Here is a 17770-nt window from a genome sequence, read left to right as displayed (position 1 = left end):
TAATGGGCGCTATATTGTGCAGTCACACCTAATTGGCGCTATAAGGTGCAGTCACACCTAATTGGCGCTATAAGGTGCAGTCACACGTAATGGGCGCTATAAGGTGCAGTCACACGTAATGGGCGCTATATGGTGCAGTCACACGTAATGGGCGCTATATGGTCCAGTCACACGTAATGGGCGCTATATGGTCCAGTCACACGTAATGGGCGCTATATGGTCCAGTCACACGTAATGGGCGCTATATGGTCCAGTCACACGTAATGGGCGCTATATGGTCCAGTCACACGTAATGGGCGCTATATGGTCCAGTCACACGTAATGGGCGCTATATGGTCCAGTCACACGTAATGGGCGCTATATGGTCCAGTCACACGTAATGGGCGCTATATGGTCCAGTCACACGTAATGGGCGCTATATGGTGCAGTCACACGTAATGGGCGCTATATGGTGCAGTCACACGTAATGGCCGCTATATGGTGCAGTCACACGTAATGGGCGCTATATTGTGCAGTCACACCTAATTGGCGCTATAAGGTGCAGTCACACGTAATGGGCGCTATATGGTGCAGTCACATGTAATGGCCCTAGAGGACTTCAACCCACGATCGTTGGATCGCTTGCATGATATACGGCAATACTAATATATTGCAGTATATCGGGATACTGACAGGGCTTCATAGGAGTACATAGATGGCAGACCTGTGGACCTTCATCAGGCCCCCAGGCTGCCATGCCAACCAACTGCACCCCCCGATAGGGTCACGTGTTTTTAGTCATTTTAAATGCACCGGTCGCTATTGACCGCAATATTTAACATGTTAAACGAGCGGGATCACGCTCGTTACCCTGAAGTGTCGGATGTAACACACAGCCGACACGCTCGTTCTATGGTGCGGGCGCAGACCATGAGCCATATAGTTATGGCGGATGTTGGGAAGGGGTTAAAATAAAGACTATTTCCACTCACCTGCATAATACGCTCCACAGATCTCTTCTTTCGCTGGATAATATTCCTCTGATTTATGCTGCGTACAATACTGTCCAAGGGATATGTTCAGCTTATTGAGAAGTTCTAAATCGGATGGAAAAACATTAAAATTATTCAACAGTTCCAGCAAGTAAAATAAATGAATATAGGGAGGAGAACACAAGTAAACCGGCTGATACCCGTCTGGTTGTAAAGGTGGCAGAAGAATTCCCCGGGGTTTTGCAGCATGCACACTAAGACTTCTGACACTTGTCCAGGAGGAAGCTCCGTCCACCTCAGCTGCGCGGCGCGGTCCTCAGGCGGACGGCCTTCTTCTGCTGGAGTCTCACAGTCCGATGTGTAGGGAACTGCCAGGCCGGCCTCAATGAGATTTTGTGAAATGGATATTTTTGGTGTGACCGATTCATCCGTCAGCTCTAAAGTCAGGACTCGGTTACAATCGGTCACAACAGAAGCGGTCAAGATCTTATTCATTACAAGAACCTTAAATGCATCGGTAGCTTCTGACGTCCATTTGCCTGACGGAGGTTTCACACCTGCAGAGGAAACATCAGAAGGTTTTATTCTACCCCTATTGTTAAAATATGAGAGGCTTCGGTCAGGGCGACTTACCCGCCAGACAACACTGAGCAGCCTGGAAAGGTAAGGATAAGAGCTCGGGCTCAATACGACGGACTCGTGAAATGGGCAAAGTCTCCGTATTTCCAAAGTCTAAGTATCCGACGAGCACAGATTCGTCTGCCACTTGTCTCACCACGCTGGCTCGGTACCAGTTATCGTCCTCTGCAGAAATGAAGACATTAAATGATTATTATTTACTAGATTAATACATTTAAAGGTCACATATTCATTGCACAGTTTTGCATACAGGATGCAGTCACTCACGTGGGCACAACATTTAATCCCCCATATCTGATAATTTCACTGCAGGCCAAATAACTGTACAATACGATTCTGTGAGGAAATCAGAGAATTTAGAGGAATCATTTCGTATTTGGAGCCGCGGATGCTGATCTGCGATATTATAACGGTGTGACAGGAGAAGGTCTAATTAGGAGCCCCCTCCTCCCCTGTATACAGTTTCATCATACAGGAAGATCTGGTGCCGTCTGATCATCCCCGTATTGACCCGAGTAGATCTAGCGTCACCAGAGCCGGATTCAGAGTTGCTATGCACACGGAGCGCTCTCATAGGACACAAGAGAGACTTTTGTTCTGGTTGGAATTTCTCTTTTAATGGAAACCACAATCTCTCAATTTCAGGAATATTTAAGGATTAAAGTGCATTTTCTTAAAAAAAAATAAAAACCATTACGAACGGTTCTCCTTTGTCGTGTGGATTTTCTTCGGTGGCAATATAAGCGCAAAATTGGATTTCTGTACACACTGAAAACATTTTCTTATCCTCGTATTATTCATTGAGGGACACAACACCAGGAATGGAAGCGATATAGGAGGGAGAGCTCGTCCTGCGGAGTTACCAGGCTGTCGAGTGCGATACTCCTGGGATCCTGGACACCTCGTTTGGAACCTTATGGTTGAGACGTCACGTCTGGGGTGCGCCACTTCTTGCAAGGGTGACAGGATACGACCGGGTGACGGGATAGGGTCCGGGTGACGGGATAGGGTCCGGGTGAAGAGGCCACTCTCCTGGATTCAGTCTTTACCAATTTTTGAAGTCTGCAGCCCAGTTGCCCATTCCAGAGTACTCCCACATAGATGCTCGACTCCTGGTGCTGCCCTGGTGGCTCAGATAGGCAACCACAGTGGTGTTGAAAGTTTTGATCCTCACCGGGAAACCCTGGAGGAGGAGAGTCCAATATGAGAGGGCTAGGAAGATTGCCATCAGTTCCAGAAAGTCGATCTTTAAAAAGACTCCTGCGCCGACCAAGTGCCCTGGACCACGTGAAGGCCAAACACTTCCCACTCGGACATACCGGCATCTGTTGGGAGGACAAGTCACTGAATGGGAAGGAAGACGTCCCAGTGTGATGGCCGACGAGGTGTCCCACAAACACAACTCCCAACAAATGAGAGGGCAGGAGGATCAACTTGTTCAGAGAATTCTGAGACTTGTTCCATCGCAAAAGAATTGCTCCCTGGGAGGGAATGGAGTGGAATTGCACATATGGAACTGCCTCGAAGGTCGAGATCATCCTTCCCAGCACCCACAAGCAGAAGCGAATAGAAGAGGGAGTGTTTCTGCAAAGGAGGGCGACTTCTGCCTGAAGGGTCTTGATCTTGTCCTCTGGGAGATTGACCCTTGCAAGGAGAGAACGACCTAAGGTCGGACTTATTTAGGTAAGGACCGAAACCTCTGAGAACGAAGGCTGCGGACGGCGATACGGAGGCAGAAGAGCGTTCTTAACGCCCGTAGCCTTAGAAATCATCTTGCCAGATGTTTCCCAAAAAACTCTGCCACCAACAAAGGGAAGGCCAACGAGGGCTTTTTTGGAATAATGATCGGCCACCCAGGATTTCAGCCACATAGGCTTCTGGATGGCAATCAAATTAGCTGATGCACGGGCATTGAAGCCGGGTGACTCAAGGAAGACCTCAAAAAGAAACTTTGAAGCTTGAATTACCGGAGACACTGGGTCAGCCGTTTCATGTTGCGGCGCACCTTCCATAATACCACGGTGCAGCGGCTTACACTAAACCGAGTAAGCCTTCCCCACCCAGGCGGGTGCAAATTATTGTTCCACAATCAGGAAGGTAAGCACAGTGTGTGAATGTCACCTGAGGCCTGAGCAACGTACCTGGCCCATTCAGAGGATGCTACATTATGGGGGGGTCAAGGCATCTTGTGGGTTCCTGGGTTACAGACACTGTGAGCAGAATGGAATAGACTGGCAGCATAAAAACTTTTTATTGCACCTGCCAGTTATTAGTGGGTAACCAGGGCCACCTGCCTGACGGGATCCTCCTGAGAATAGGACATGTTACAAGGGAGTGGGTAAATAGACACCAAGAGTGTCATAGTGAATGAGAAGAGTGACCCAAGGGGGAGAGCTGCACCTACAAAAATATATATAAATACGTGACCGCTTAGAAAACAGAGATGATCAGCCGTAAGGCTGGCCTAGCAGACCCCTGAGGTTGTTTACCACTAGGCAGAAGAGGATGGAAACCAAGGACTCCGGGAGCAGCAGCTGAAGTACAGGACTGCTCCTGACCGGCAGCGCTGTGAAGTGGCACCAAATACTTGCTAAGGGAACGACGCAGGAAGCAAAACACCGCCCGTCAGAAAGAAACCTGCGCTGGAGAACGATCACCCTGGTCCTAATCCCGGCCTTCTATAAGAAGACTCCCCTTCAGCAGCCAAGATGAGGAGATTTTATGCTCACCCTCTGATGTGTGCAGGGTCATTTGTTCCGTAACCTTAGTGGGGTTATTGGCTTATGGGGTTATCAGAAACTTAGGTTAGGTGACTGGCGGCGAGGGAACGTCAGCGCAAGAGATTGACTAGGCAACAAACTCACGTACAGCTGGGAGATCAAATAAATGAAACTAAAAATAAAAGAAATATCAGCAGACCTGATAACAGATCATGTCTCCCTCCTATGGACATTAGGCCAAAACTGAATTAGCCAGGGCCTGTGGGAGGGGCATAGCCTGCCTGGGCGGAGCCAAGACTTCTTCCTACCTGGTCACCTCCTAGTAGCGGGGGGCCTATGCCCATATAAATGAGACATTGCAGCTCCCACTATATTTTTCCAGATCCTACATCAGGGAATGAATCATTGTAGAACTCCACAAATTTGCCTCTCAGAAGTACAGGAACGCCTGGTCAGGGGGCAGCGGTGGCATCATAGTAGCACTGATGTGATCATGCCGATCATTAGTAGAGGAGAAGAACCGCCCCACATCAGACACATTCAATTTCTAAAAAGCAAACCATGATCTAGTGATGTCCGTGTATATCTGACCACGCAGCCGGGCTGTGCAGGAACGCTGTAGGACAATCCTCGGTGAGAACTCATCTTGGTTGATATCCAGCTAATCGCATTACAAATACTTTACTACTCACCAGTGAACTGCGCAGCACAAATCTCCCCACGAGACGGTAAAAACCCAGGAGAAGCGGGTAAAGCGCTGTAACGTTCATGCATCATTATCATAACCTCCGAAAGTTGTTCTGAAAAGCCACAAAAGACCAGATTACCAAATACAGCCATAATACTAATACAGATATAACCCACAGCGGAGGATATATATAACCCACAGCGCAGGATATGTAAGCCACAGCGCAGGATATGTAAGCCACAGCGCAGGATATGTAACCCACAGCGGAGGAAATGTAACCCACAGCGGAGGGAATGTAACCCACAGCGGAGGATATATAACCCACAGCGGAGGATATATAACCCACAGGGGAGGATGTATAACCCACAGGGGAGGATGTATAACCCACAGGGGAGGATATGTAACCCACAGCGGAGGATATATAACCCACAGGGGAGGATATGTAACCCACAGCGGAGGATGTATAACCCACAGCGGAGGATGTATAACCCACAGCGGAGGATGTATAACCCACAGGGGAGGATATGTAACCCACAGCGGAGGATATATAACCCACAGGGGAGGATATGTAACCCACAGCGCAGGATATGTAACCCACAGCGGAGGAAATGTAACCCACAGCGGAGGAAATGTAACCCACAGCGGAGGATATATAACCCACAGCGGAGGGAATGTAACCCACAGCGGAGGGAATGTAACCCACAGGGGAGGATATATAACCCACAAGGGAGGATGTATAACCCACAGGGGAGGATGTATAACCCACAGGGGAGGATATATAACCCACAGGGGAGGATATATAACCCACAGGGGAGGATGTATAACCCACAGCGGAGGATGTATAACCCACAGGGGAGGATATATAACCCACAGGGGAGGATGTATAACCCACAGGGGAGGATATATAACCCACAGGGGAGGATGTATAACCCACAGGGGAGGATGTATAACCCACAGCGGAGGATATATAACCCACAGGGGAGGATGTATAACCCACAGGGGAGGATGTATAACCCACAGGGGAGGATATATAACCCACAGCGGAGGAAATGTAACCCACAGCGGAGGATATATAACCCACAGCGGAGGGAATGTAACCCACAGCGGAGGGAATGTAACCCACAGGGGAGGATATATAACCCACAAGGGAGGATGTATAACCCACAGGGGAGGATGTATAACCCACAGGGGAGGATATATAACCCACAGGGGAGGATATATAACCCACAGGGGAGGATGTATAACCCACAGGGGAGGATGTATAACCCACAGCGGAGGATATATGACCCACAGGGGAGGATGTATAACCCACAGGGGAGGATGTATAACCCACAGGGGAGGATGTATAACCCACAGGGGAGGATATATAACCCACAGCGGAGGATATATAACCCACAGGGGAGGATATATAACCCACAGGGGAGGATATATAACCCACAGGGGAGGATATATAACCCACAGGGGAGGATGTATAACCCACAGCGGAGGATATATAACCCACAGCGGAGGATATATAACCCACAGGGGAGGATATATAACCCACAGGGGAGGATGTATAACCCACAGGGGAGGATGTATAACCCACAGGGGAGGATATATAACCCACAGGGGAGGATATATGACCCACAGGGGAGGATGTATAACCCACAGGGGAGGGTATATAACCCACAGGGGAGGATGTATAACCCACAGGGGAGGATGTATAACCCACAGGGGAGGATGTATAACCCACAGGGGAGGATATATAACCCACAGGGGAGGATGTATAACCCACAGGGGAGGATATATAACCCACAGGGGAGGATGTATAACCCACAGGGGAGGATGTATAACCCACAGGGGAGGATATATAACCCACAGGGGAGGATATATAACCCACAGGGGAGGATATGTAACCCACAGCGGAGGATGTGTAACCCACAGGGGAGGATATATAACCCACAGGGGAGGATATATAACCCACAGGGGAGGATATATAACCCACAGGGGAGGATATATAACCCACAGGGGAGGATGTATAACCCACAGGGGAGGGTATATAACCCACAGGGGAGGATATATAACCCACAGGGGAGGATATATAACCCACAGGGGAGGATATATAACCCACAGGGGAGGATATATAACCCACAGGGGAGGATATATAACCCACAGGGGAGGATATGTAACCCACAGGGGAGGATATGTAACCCACAGGGGAGGATATGTAACCCACAGCGGAGGATGTGTAACCCACAGGGGAGGATATATAACCCACAGGGGAGGATATATAACCCACAGGGGAGGATATATAACCCACAGGGGAGGATATATAACCCACAGGGGAGGATATATAACCCACAGGGGAGGATGTATAACCCACAGCGGAGGATATATAACCCACAGGGGAGGATGTATAACCCACAGCGGAGGATGTATAACCCACAGCGGAGGATGTATAACCCACAGGGGAGGATGTATAACCCACAGCGGAGGATGTATAACCCACAGGGGAGGATATATAACCCACAGGGGAGGATATATAACCCACAGCGGAGGATATGTAACCCACAGCGGAGGATATGTAACCCACAGCGGAGGATATGTAACCCACAGGGGAGGATATATAACCCACAGCGGAGGATATATAACCCACAGCGGAGGATATATAACCCACAGGGGAGGATATATAACCCACAGCGGAGGATGTATAACCCACAGGGGAGGATATGTAACCCACAGGGGAGGATGTATAACCCACAGGGGAGGGTGTATAACCCACAGGGGAGGATGTATAACCCACAGGGGAGGATATATAACCCACAGGGGAGGATATATAACCCACAGGGGAGGATATATAACCCACAGGGGAGGGTGTATAACCCACAGGGGAGGATGTATAACCCACAGGGGAGGATGTATAACCCACAGGGGAGGATATATAACCCACAGGGGAGGATGTATAACCCACAGCGGAGGATATATAACCCACAGGGGAGGATGTATAACCCACAGGGGAGGGTATATAACCCACAGGGGAGGATATATAACCCACAGGGGAGGATATATAACCCACAGCGGAGGATATATAACCCACAGGGGAGGATGTATAACCCACAGGGGAGGATGTATAACCCACAGCGGAGGATATATAACCCACAGGGGAGGATATATAACCCACAGGGGAGGATATATAACCCACAGGGGAGGATATATAACCCACAGGGGAGGATATATAACCCACAGGGGAGGATATATAACCCACAGGGGAGGATATATAACCCACAGGGGAGGATATATAACCCACAGGGGAGGATATATAACCCACAGCGGAGGATGTATAACCCACAGCGGAGGATGTATAACCCACAGGGGAGGATGTATAACCCACAGCGGAGGATGTATAACCCACAGGGGAGGATGTATAACCCACAGGGAAGGATGTATGACCCACAGGGGAGGATATATGACCCACAGGGGAGGATATATAACCCACAGGGGAGGGTGTATAACCCACAGGGGAGGATGTATAACCCACAGGGGAGGATATATAACCCACAGGGGAGGGTGTATAACCCACAGGGGAGGATGTATAACCCACAGGGGAGGATGTATAACCCACAGGGGAGGATATATAACCCACAGGGGAGGATGTATAACCCACAGCGGAGGATATATAACCCACAGGGGAGGATGTATAACCCACAGGGGAGGGTATATAACCCACAGGGGAGGATATATAACCCACAGGGGAGGATATATAACCCACAGCGGAGGATATAGAACCCACAGGGGAGGATGTATAACCCACAGGGGAGGATGTATAACCCACAGCGGAGGATATATAACCCACAGGGGAGGATATATAACCCACAGGGGAGGGTATATAACCCACAGGGGAGGATATATAACCCACAGGGGAGGATGTATAACCCACAGGGGAGGATGTATAACCCACAGCGGAGGATATATAACCCACAGGGGAGGGTATATAACCCACAGGGGAGGATGTATAACCCACAGCGGAGGATGTATAACCCACAGCGGAGGATGTATAACCCACAGCGGAGGATATATATAACCCACAGGGGAGGATATATAACCCACAGCGGAGGATGTATAACCCACAGCGGAGGATGTATAACCCACAGCGGAGGATGTATAACCCACAGGGGAGGATGTATAACCCACAGGGGAGGATATATAACCCACAGGGGAGGATATATAACCCACAGGGGAGGATGTATAACCCACAGGGGAGGATATAAAACCCACAGGGGAGGATGTATAACCCACAGGGGAGGATATATAACCCACAGGGGAGGATGTATAACCCACAGGGGAGGATATATAACCCACAGGGGAGGATATATAACCCACAGGGGAGGATATATAACCCACAGCGGAGGATATATAACCCACAGGGGAGGATATATAACCCACAGGGGAGGATATATAACCCACAGGGGAGGATATATAACCCACAGGGGAGGATGTATAACCCACAGCGGAGGATATATAACCCACAGCGGAGGATATATAACCCACAGCGGAGGATGTATAACCCACAGGGGAGGATGTATAACCCACAGGGAAGGATGTATAACCCACAGGGGAGGATATATGACCCACAGGGGAGGATATATAACCCACAGGGGAGGGTGTATAACCCACAGGGGAGGATGTATAACCCACAGGGGAGGATATATAACCCACAGGGGAGGGTGTATAACCCACAGGGGAGGATGTATAACCCACAGGGGAGGATGTATAACCCACAGGGGAGGATATATAACCCACAGGGGAGGATGTATAACCCACAGCGGAGGATATATAACCCACAGGGGAGGATGTATAACCCACAGGGGAGGGTATATAACCCACAGGGGAGGATATATAACCCACAGGGGAGGATATATAACCCACAGCGGAGGATATATAACCCACAGCGGAGGATATATAACCCACAGGGGAGGATGTATAACCCACAGGGGAGGATGTATAACCCACAGCGGAGGATATATAACCCACAGCGGAGGATATATAACCCACAGGGGAGGGTATATAACCCACAGGGGAGGATATATAACCCACAGGGGAGGATGTATAACCCACAGGGGAGGATGTATAACCCACAGCGGAGGATATATAACCCACAGGGGAGGGTATATAACCCACAGGGGAGGATGTATAACCCACAGCGGAGGATGTATAACCCACAGCGGAGGATGTATAACCCACAGCGGAGGATATATATAACCCACAGGGGAGGATATATAACCCACAGCGGAGGATGTATAACCCACAGCGGAGGATGTATAACCCACAGCGGAGGATGTATAACCCACAGGGGAGGATATATAACCCACAGGGGAGGATATATAACCCACAGGGGAGGATGTATAACCCACAGGGGAGGATATAAAACCCACAGGGGAGGATGTATAACCCACAGGGGAGGATATATAACCCACAGGGGAGGATGTATAACCCACAGGGGAGGATATATAACCCACAGGGGAGGATATATAACCCACAGGGGAGGATATATAACCCACAGCGGAGGATATATAACCCACAGGGGAGGATATATAACCCACAGGGGAGGATATATAACCCACAGGGGAGGATATATAACCCACAGGGGAGGATATATAACCCACAGGGGAGGATATATAACCCACAGGGGAGGATATATAACCCACAGGGGAGGATATATAACCCACAGGGGAGGATATATAACCCACAGGGGAGGATATATAACCCACAGGGGAGGATATATAACCCACAGGGGAGGATATATAACCCACAGGGGAGGATATATAACCCACAGCGGAGGATGTATAACCCACAGCGGAGGATGTATAACCCACAGGGGAGGATGTATAACCCACAGCGGAGGATATATAACCCACAGGGGAGGATGTATAACCCACAGGGGAGGATATATAACCCACAGGGGAGGATGTATAACCCACAGCGGAGGATATATAACCCACAGGGGAGGATATATAACCCACAGGGGAGGGTATATAACCCACAGGGGAGGATATATAACCCACAGGGGAGGATGTATAACCCACGGGGAGGATGTATAACCCACAGCGGAGGATATATAACCCACAGGGGAGGGTATATAACCCACAGGGGAGGATGTATAACCCACAGCGGAGGATGTATAACCCACAGCGGAGGATGTATAACCCACAGCGGAGGATATATATAACCCACAGGGGAGGATGTATAACCCACAGCGGAGGATGTATAACCCACAGCGGAGGATGTATAACCCACAGCGGAGGATGTATAACCCACAGGGGAGGATGTATAACCCACAGGGGAGGATGTATAACCCACAGGGGAGGATGTATAACCCACAGGGGAGGATATATAACCCACAGGGGAGGATGTATAACCCACAGCGGAGGATGTATAACCCACAGCGGAGGATGTATAACCCACAGGGGAGGATGTATAACCCACAGGGGAGGATGTATAACCCACAGGGGAGGATGTATAACCCACAGGGGAGGATGTATAACCCACAGGGGAGGATGTATAACCCACAGGGGAGGATATATAACCCACAGGGGAGGATATATAACCCACAGCGGAGGATATATATAACCCACAGGGGAGGATATATAACCCACAGCGGAGGATGTATAACCCACAGCGGAGGATGTATAACCCACAGCGGAGGATGTATAACCCACAGGGGAGGATGTATAACCCACAGGGGAGGATGTATAACCCACAGGGGAGGATATATAACCCACAGGGGAGGATATATAACCCACAGGGGAGGATGTATAACCCACAGGGGAGGATATAAAACCCACAGGGGAGGATGTATAACCCACAGGGGAGGATATATAACCCACAGGGGAGGATGTATAACCCACAGGGGAGGATATATAACCCACAGGGGAGGATATATAACCCACAGGGGAGGATATATAACCCACAGGGGAGGATATATAACCCACAGCGGAGGATATATAACCCACAGGGGAGGATATATAACCCACAGGGGAGGATATATAACCCACAGGGGAGGATATATAACCCACAGGGGAGGATATATAACCCACAGGGGAGGATATATAACCCACAGGGGAGGATGTATAACCCACAGCGGAGGATATATAACCCACAGCGGAGGATATATAACCCACAGGGGAGGATATATAACCCACAGCGGAGGATATATAACCCACAGGGGAGGATATATAACCCACAGGGGAGGATATATAACCCACAGGGGAGGATATATAACCCACAGGGGAGGATATATAACCCACAGGGGAGGATATATAACCCACAGGGGAGGATATATAACCCACAGGGGAGGATATATAACCCACAGGGGAGGATATATAACCCACAGGGGAGGATATATAACCCACAGGGGAGGATATATAACCCACAGCGGAGGATGTATAACCCACAGCGGAGGATGTATAACCCACAGGGGAGGATGTATAACCCACAGCGGAGGATGTATAACCCACAGGGGAGGATATATAACCCACAGGGAAGGATGTATAACCCACAGGGGAGGATATATGACCCACAGGGGAGGATATATAACCCACAGGGGAGGATATATAACCCACAGGGGAGGATATATAACCCACAGGGGAGGATATATAACCCACAGCGGAGGATATATAACCCACAGGGGAGGATATATAACCCACAGGGGAGGATATATAACCCACAGGGGAGGATATATAACCCACAGGGGAGGATATATAACCCACAGGGGAGGATGTATAACCCACAGGGGAGGATGTATAACCCACAGGGGAGGATATATAACCCACAGGGGAGGATATATAACCCACAGGGGAGGATATATAACCCACAGGGGAGGGAAGGCGATTACACAGACTCACTTGCATTTTGCACCTGTTGACAGAAGAACATCTCGGGGTCGTGGATGACAGTGATCAGCGTTTCAAAGCGACTTCCCACCGGGAGTGACGAGGACAAGACTTCTGGTTTTGGAGCAGCATTATCTCCCTGCATCGTGTCAGACATTTCTGTCTGTTTCATCAATCTGGGTTCTATGGAAATAGGATGGTTGTATAAATGACAAGGAAATAGGTCAAGGATTTCTGAACAGAGAAAAAAATAATAATGATAATGAACAGATGCTTCTGAAATCTGGTACAAATGACAAACACAGTGAAAATGTATAACTCACCTTACATATTAGGGACTGATCACCGACCAATTCTTAAGAAACGGCGTAGGTGTGACACCAACACAGACTCCACCAGCAGAAGTAACGAGGGGGGGGGGGGTGGCACACTGTTATAGGGACATCTGTGGCTGGCGCAGTATTATGGGACATCTGCACAGTGTTATGGGGCTATCTGTGGCAGGCGCAGTGTTATGGGGGCATCTGTGACAGGCGCAGTGTTATGGGGGCATCTGTGGCAGGCGCAGTGTTATGGGGGCATCTGTGGCAGGCGCAGTGTTATGGGGGTATCTGCGGCTGGCGCAGTATTATGGGGCATCTGCGGCTGGCGCAGTATTATGGGGCATCTGCGGCTGGCGCAGTATTATGGGGCATCTGTGGCTGGCGCAGTATTATGGGGGGTATCTGTGGCTGGCATACACTAATATTGGGACTTTTGTGCGTGGCATGGTGTTATGGGGCATCTGTAGTCAGCGCACAGTGTTTAATCTGACTCCTCATTAGTCCACCACATTTTTTTTAAAGGATAAATTGGCCGTTAATTATGACCAAATTGAAAAAAAAAAAAAAAAAAATGTAAAATGCTTTTACTAGTTTAAAAAAAAAAGAAAAAAAAAAAAAAGAAGATTGCAAAACATTTTTGGGCAGGATCAATAAGGATTCATTTATTTGGCTTTTTAACAAGGGCATTCATTGAGTGGTGTCATTCGGAAGGATCTCATGGTTTGAACGTCATTCTCTTTTACTTCGGGTTCGGTGTATAAGATTAGAAGAGATGTTTTTCGTCTACAGACACGTCTGGTGCATCAAGAACCTTATTGTTATGTCGTTAGCTCCCCCTACAGGCGGTTCCTGCACACAGCCAGGAATATACTGCACAGAATTTATTTAGGTGATTTATCTGCAATCCATGAGTATTTTCGGACTTGGAGAAATCTGCAATTATAGCAGGAAAGCTGCAGGGAAATCCCATTCCTTGTGGCGTCTCTGCCGCCTGACAACGGGTTACAGATTATTGTAGGACTGTCTCCTGCATCTCAATGACAAACTAGAACTTGCTGCTGAGCTCCAAGGGAGAACACAAAGAGCCCGGAGCTTCTCTGCTGCAACTTCTTATAAAAGGAGGAATTTAGCAAGTGAGAGAATATTAGATAATTGCAAATAAAACGATTCCCTGAAATGTTACTCTGGATACATGCAGCAGATTGAATTTATAATGTCCTGTAAAATGTCTTCATCTGTCACAGTCACGTGCAAACATGATCAGCGGTTTTCCATCTCAAGACTTTACGGCAAATCAATCGGATGAAAATGTGGTCAAAAGGGTGTGTGGCCGCGGACCCCTAAACTGTACCCCCCGCCGCATTCACTTCCATAGATAATGACAATGCACGGCCACCTCTCCACCAAGAGTACGAGCCTCGGCCAATCTGCCCAGTTACGTTGTTATATGATTGGCAGGGATGTAGCACCTGACAAGCCCGGGATAGCTGGATGAGAACTCCTGCGGGAGCTGTAACGTTTGCCATATCGGTTAAAGATACTGAAGAAAATGATGTAACGTAATCAAACAGTAGATCCTGTATAAATAAATGCAATAGTCCATAACTGACCTTGTATATCCATCCCACCGGTCTCAGGATCCTCGCCTTTTCCATGCTTTTTGTTCAGTGGTGGGAAGGAATAACCCTTCTGAATCATTATTGTATGGATGTGCTCCCCTGTACAGCAAAAAGGTACAAGAAAATGTAAGATGATCGTCCTCAGGCTTTAATAAAATGGAATCTGCGGGGTAACATATCCCATAGACCTCAACAAAGCGAACACGGGTTGGAAAATAAGGCTACTAATATGTGACACGTTAATAGAGAGAAAAGTTGTAGAAAAGTTTCCTAAGCCAGTAATACATGGTTTTTGTTGATAATTGTTGACAAGTCTATATGCAGTGTAAAAAAAAAACAAAAAAAAAAAAAACACACACCTCTCCATAATTGCATAAATAACCCCCTCTCTAAATAAATCTGCAAACCCCACGTCACGCACCTGAATCCAGTAAAGACACATCGACCGTATATCGGGGAAGTTCTCCTTGAACAACATCGATGATGCGGATCAACAGCTTCTGCCCTACAAGACGACTCTTGACTTCTACGAGGCATTCTGTGGACCAGCCGTACGGAGGGGCCGTGACGTGCGCCACACAACAATGTAGAGCCTGAGGAACATCGAGATACAGAAAAATCATCTTTATTGTACACCAATGTAATAGGAAGAAAGCCAATCCTGACAGCACAAGCCCCGACCACACACCACGTGACTCACACAAGGAGGCAGCAGCTCCACGTCTCTATGCATGGGTTGCACACTGTCCAGGGAGACGGTTTCTAGATTTCCATAATCCAGATACAAAACCTGCGCGGTTCTCATGGTGGACTCCAGGTTGTACACCAGTGCTCTGTACCATTGCTGGAAAACACAAAGCGGCGCACATCCAAATACAATTGTAGAAATCACAGCCACCTTGTAAATTGAATACAGGTAAGATAATGACTATATACTGATATGGCCGCACACTTTGCCCATTTATATGCAGTGCAATGTCCCCAATTGGGCTGCTGATAAAATCACTGGGCGGGAGCTACACGGGGACATAAAATCACCTGCAACTATTGAAGAAATATCAAACCTTATTGGACACGACTTGAAATTGCACAATTAGGCCATAGCGCATTTTAGCGTCTATATTACAGCTGTGCCAGCGCGACCTCGGGTTTAATAACCCAGAACTGGCAGCATTACAGGACTCCATGATGCGGTTAGTTCTGGTTATTAGACCCACGGTTAAGCCGGGACTTGTGGATATAAACGCTGCCGGGCTATGGCAGTGTGAATGAGGCCTTAGCTGAAGCTCCATTAGGCGCATTAGTGACAGGAGACCAGACCTCTCGTCAGCTGCTCACCTGGTCTTGATGATACTTTGCCACGCAGACTTCACCTGTGTCAGGCGTGTAACCTTTCTTTATGTTGCTGGGGTTTGAATAGAGATTTTGCAAGGAGCTGGTCACTTTCAGGAGATTATCTACGGTTACAGCATCAAATGCTTTCACAAAGAAATTACTCGGGCTGGAATACTCCACCGCATAACCCTGAGAGGGGAAATAGAATTTTATTTACTGTTTTACATGGGAAACTAATAATAAATCATTACAAATACAAAATTAAAATCGGGCTAGATTAACTCCTTAACGACCGCCTCCGTTTTGACGGCAGGCGGTGCATGTCCTTAGTCTACAGCGACGTCTTTTGGCGTTGCTGTAGAAGAGGCTGATGAGCGCTCATCCTCTAAGCAGGAGCTGTAACTTACATTCGGACCCCAGCTGTTTAACCCTTTGATCGCCGTGGTCTGTGACCGCGGCAACATCAAAGGGTACTCCCCGCTTTGATCTCGTCCTGGTGAGGTGATAAAACACTGGCGAATCCCTCTGCAGTCAGCGCTGGGGACCTACAAAGGACCCCAGGGCTATCTGTTCAGTAAGCCTGCTGTTCGGGCACACTATATGATGTCATAGTGACACCGTATAATGTATTAGCATACAGGAGTATGCTAATACATTACAAGTAAAAAATAAAGTTCACCATTTAATGGGATTGAAAAAAAATAAAAATAGAAAAAATATAATTATTTTGCATTTATATTAAAATATATTTTATTGCACCTACACTAAATAAAAAAATCTACACATATTAAGTATCTAAACGACCGTAATAACCTGAAGAATTAATCGAATGGGTCATTCAGTGTGAACGGGATAAAAAACAAACAAGAAAAACGATGCAGAGAATCGCTTTTTCTTATATTCACGCTGTAAAAATATTTATTTTCTACCGCCAAACTATGAAAAAAAATAATACAATTTCTCCCAAGTAAAACAAGGCCTCATACGGCCACCTCAATGAAAAAAAAAAAAAAGTTATGGCTGCTGAAATGCATAGAGGTAAAAACTGAAAAACTTAGCTGGTCATTAAGACCTATCCAGGCCTGGTCATTAAGGGGTTAAAGACTATTTATTTTGAGTAGTCGCTGTAAAATCCTTTTTTTATTCCATTCATTGGGGGACAGACACTGCGAGTAGAAGCTGTAACCACAGACCTGACACTAATAAGAAGCATTAACCCTCCTATAGGATATATATATATATATGCTGCCCACAGACCTGACACTAATAAGAAGCATTAACCCTCCTATAGGATATATATATATATATATATATATATGCTGCCCACAGACCTGACACTAATAAGAAGCATTAACCCTCCTATAGGATATATATATATATGCTGCCCACAGACGGGGAGCCCATTCAGTTTGTGCAGAAGCCATAGATGCGGAAACTCAGGTAAGAAACCAGACAACAATGACAACTGAAGGAGAACATGGAAACTTTTCAATTTAGTGGGAGCCGTGTCCCCCAATGAACTGGATGAGAAACGGAGTTTACTGTGAGTTCTCGTAAAATTCCCTTTTCTCGTTGGTATTACTCGGGGTCACAGACACGGATGTTCC

The 17770-nt window shown here is 47.7% G+C and overlaps 1 protein-coding gene across 1 annotated transcript in view; it reads right to left on the bottom strand.

Moving 5' to 3' along the window:
* The window catches only part of TDRD1 (tudor domain containing 1), a 52522-nt gene that overhangs the window by 22655 nt on the left and 12097 nt on the right, over nt 1-17770 (bottom strand). The window contains exons 2-10 of the mRNA XM_075842686.1: nt 16167-16352; nt 15529-15672; nt 15250-15421; nt 14820-14927; nt 12899-13069; nt 5023-5130; nt 1605-1775; nt 1172-1528; nt 972-1076 (exon numbers count right to left, since the gene is read on the bottom strand). Of these exons, the coding sequence (XP_075698801.1) occupies nt 972-1076; nt 1172-1528; nt 1605-1775; nt 5023-5130; nt 12899-13069; nt 14820-14927; nt 15250-15421; nt 15529-15672; nt 16167-16352 (1522 nt within the window). The remainder of the gene's footprint in view (nt 1-971; nt 1077-1171; nt 1529-1604; nt 1776-5022; nt 5131-12898; nt 13070-14819; nt 14928-15249; nt 15422-15528; nt 15673-16166; nt 16353-17770) is intronic.

Source organism: Rhinoderma darwinii, chromosome 11, assembly GCF_050947455.1.
Source record: "Rhinoderma darwinii isolate aRhiDar2 chromosome 11, aRhiDar2.hap1, whole genome shotgun sequence".
In the NCBI taxonomy this organism is placed as follows: domain Eukaryota; kingdom Metazoa; phylum Chordata; class Amphibia; order Anura; family Rhinodermatidae; genus Rhinoderma; species Rhinoderma darwinii.
This window is presented reverse-complemented; position numbering and strand designations above follow the sequence as displayed.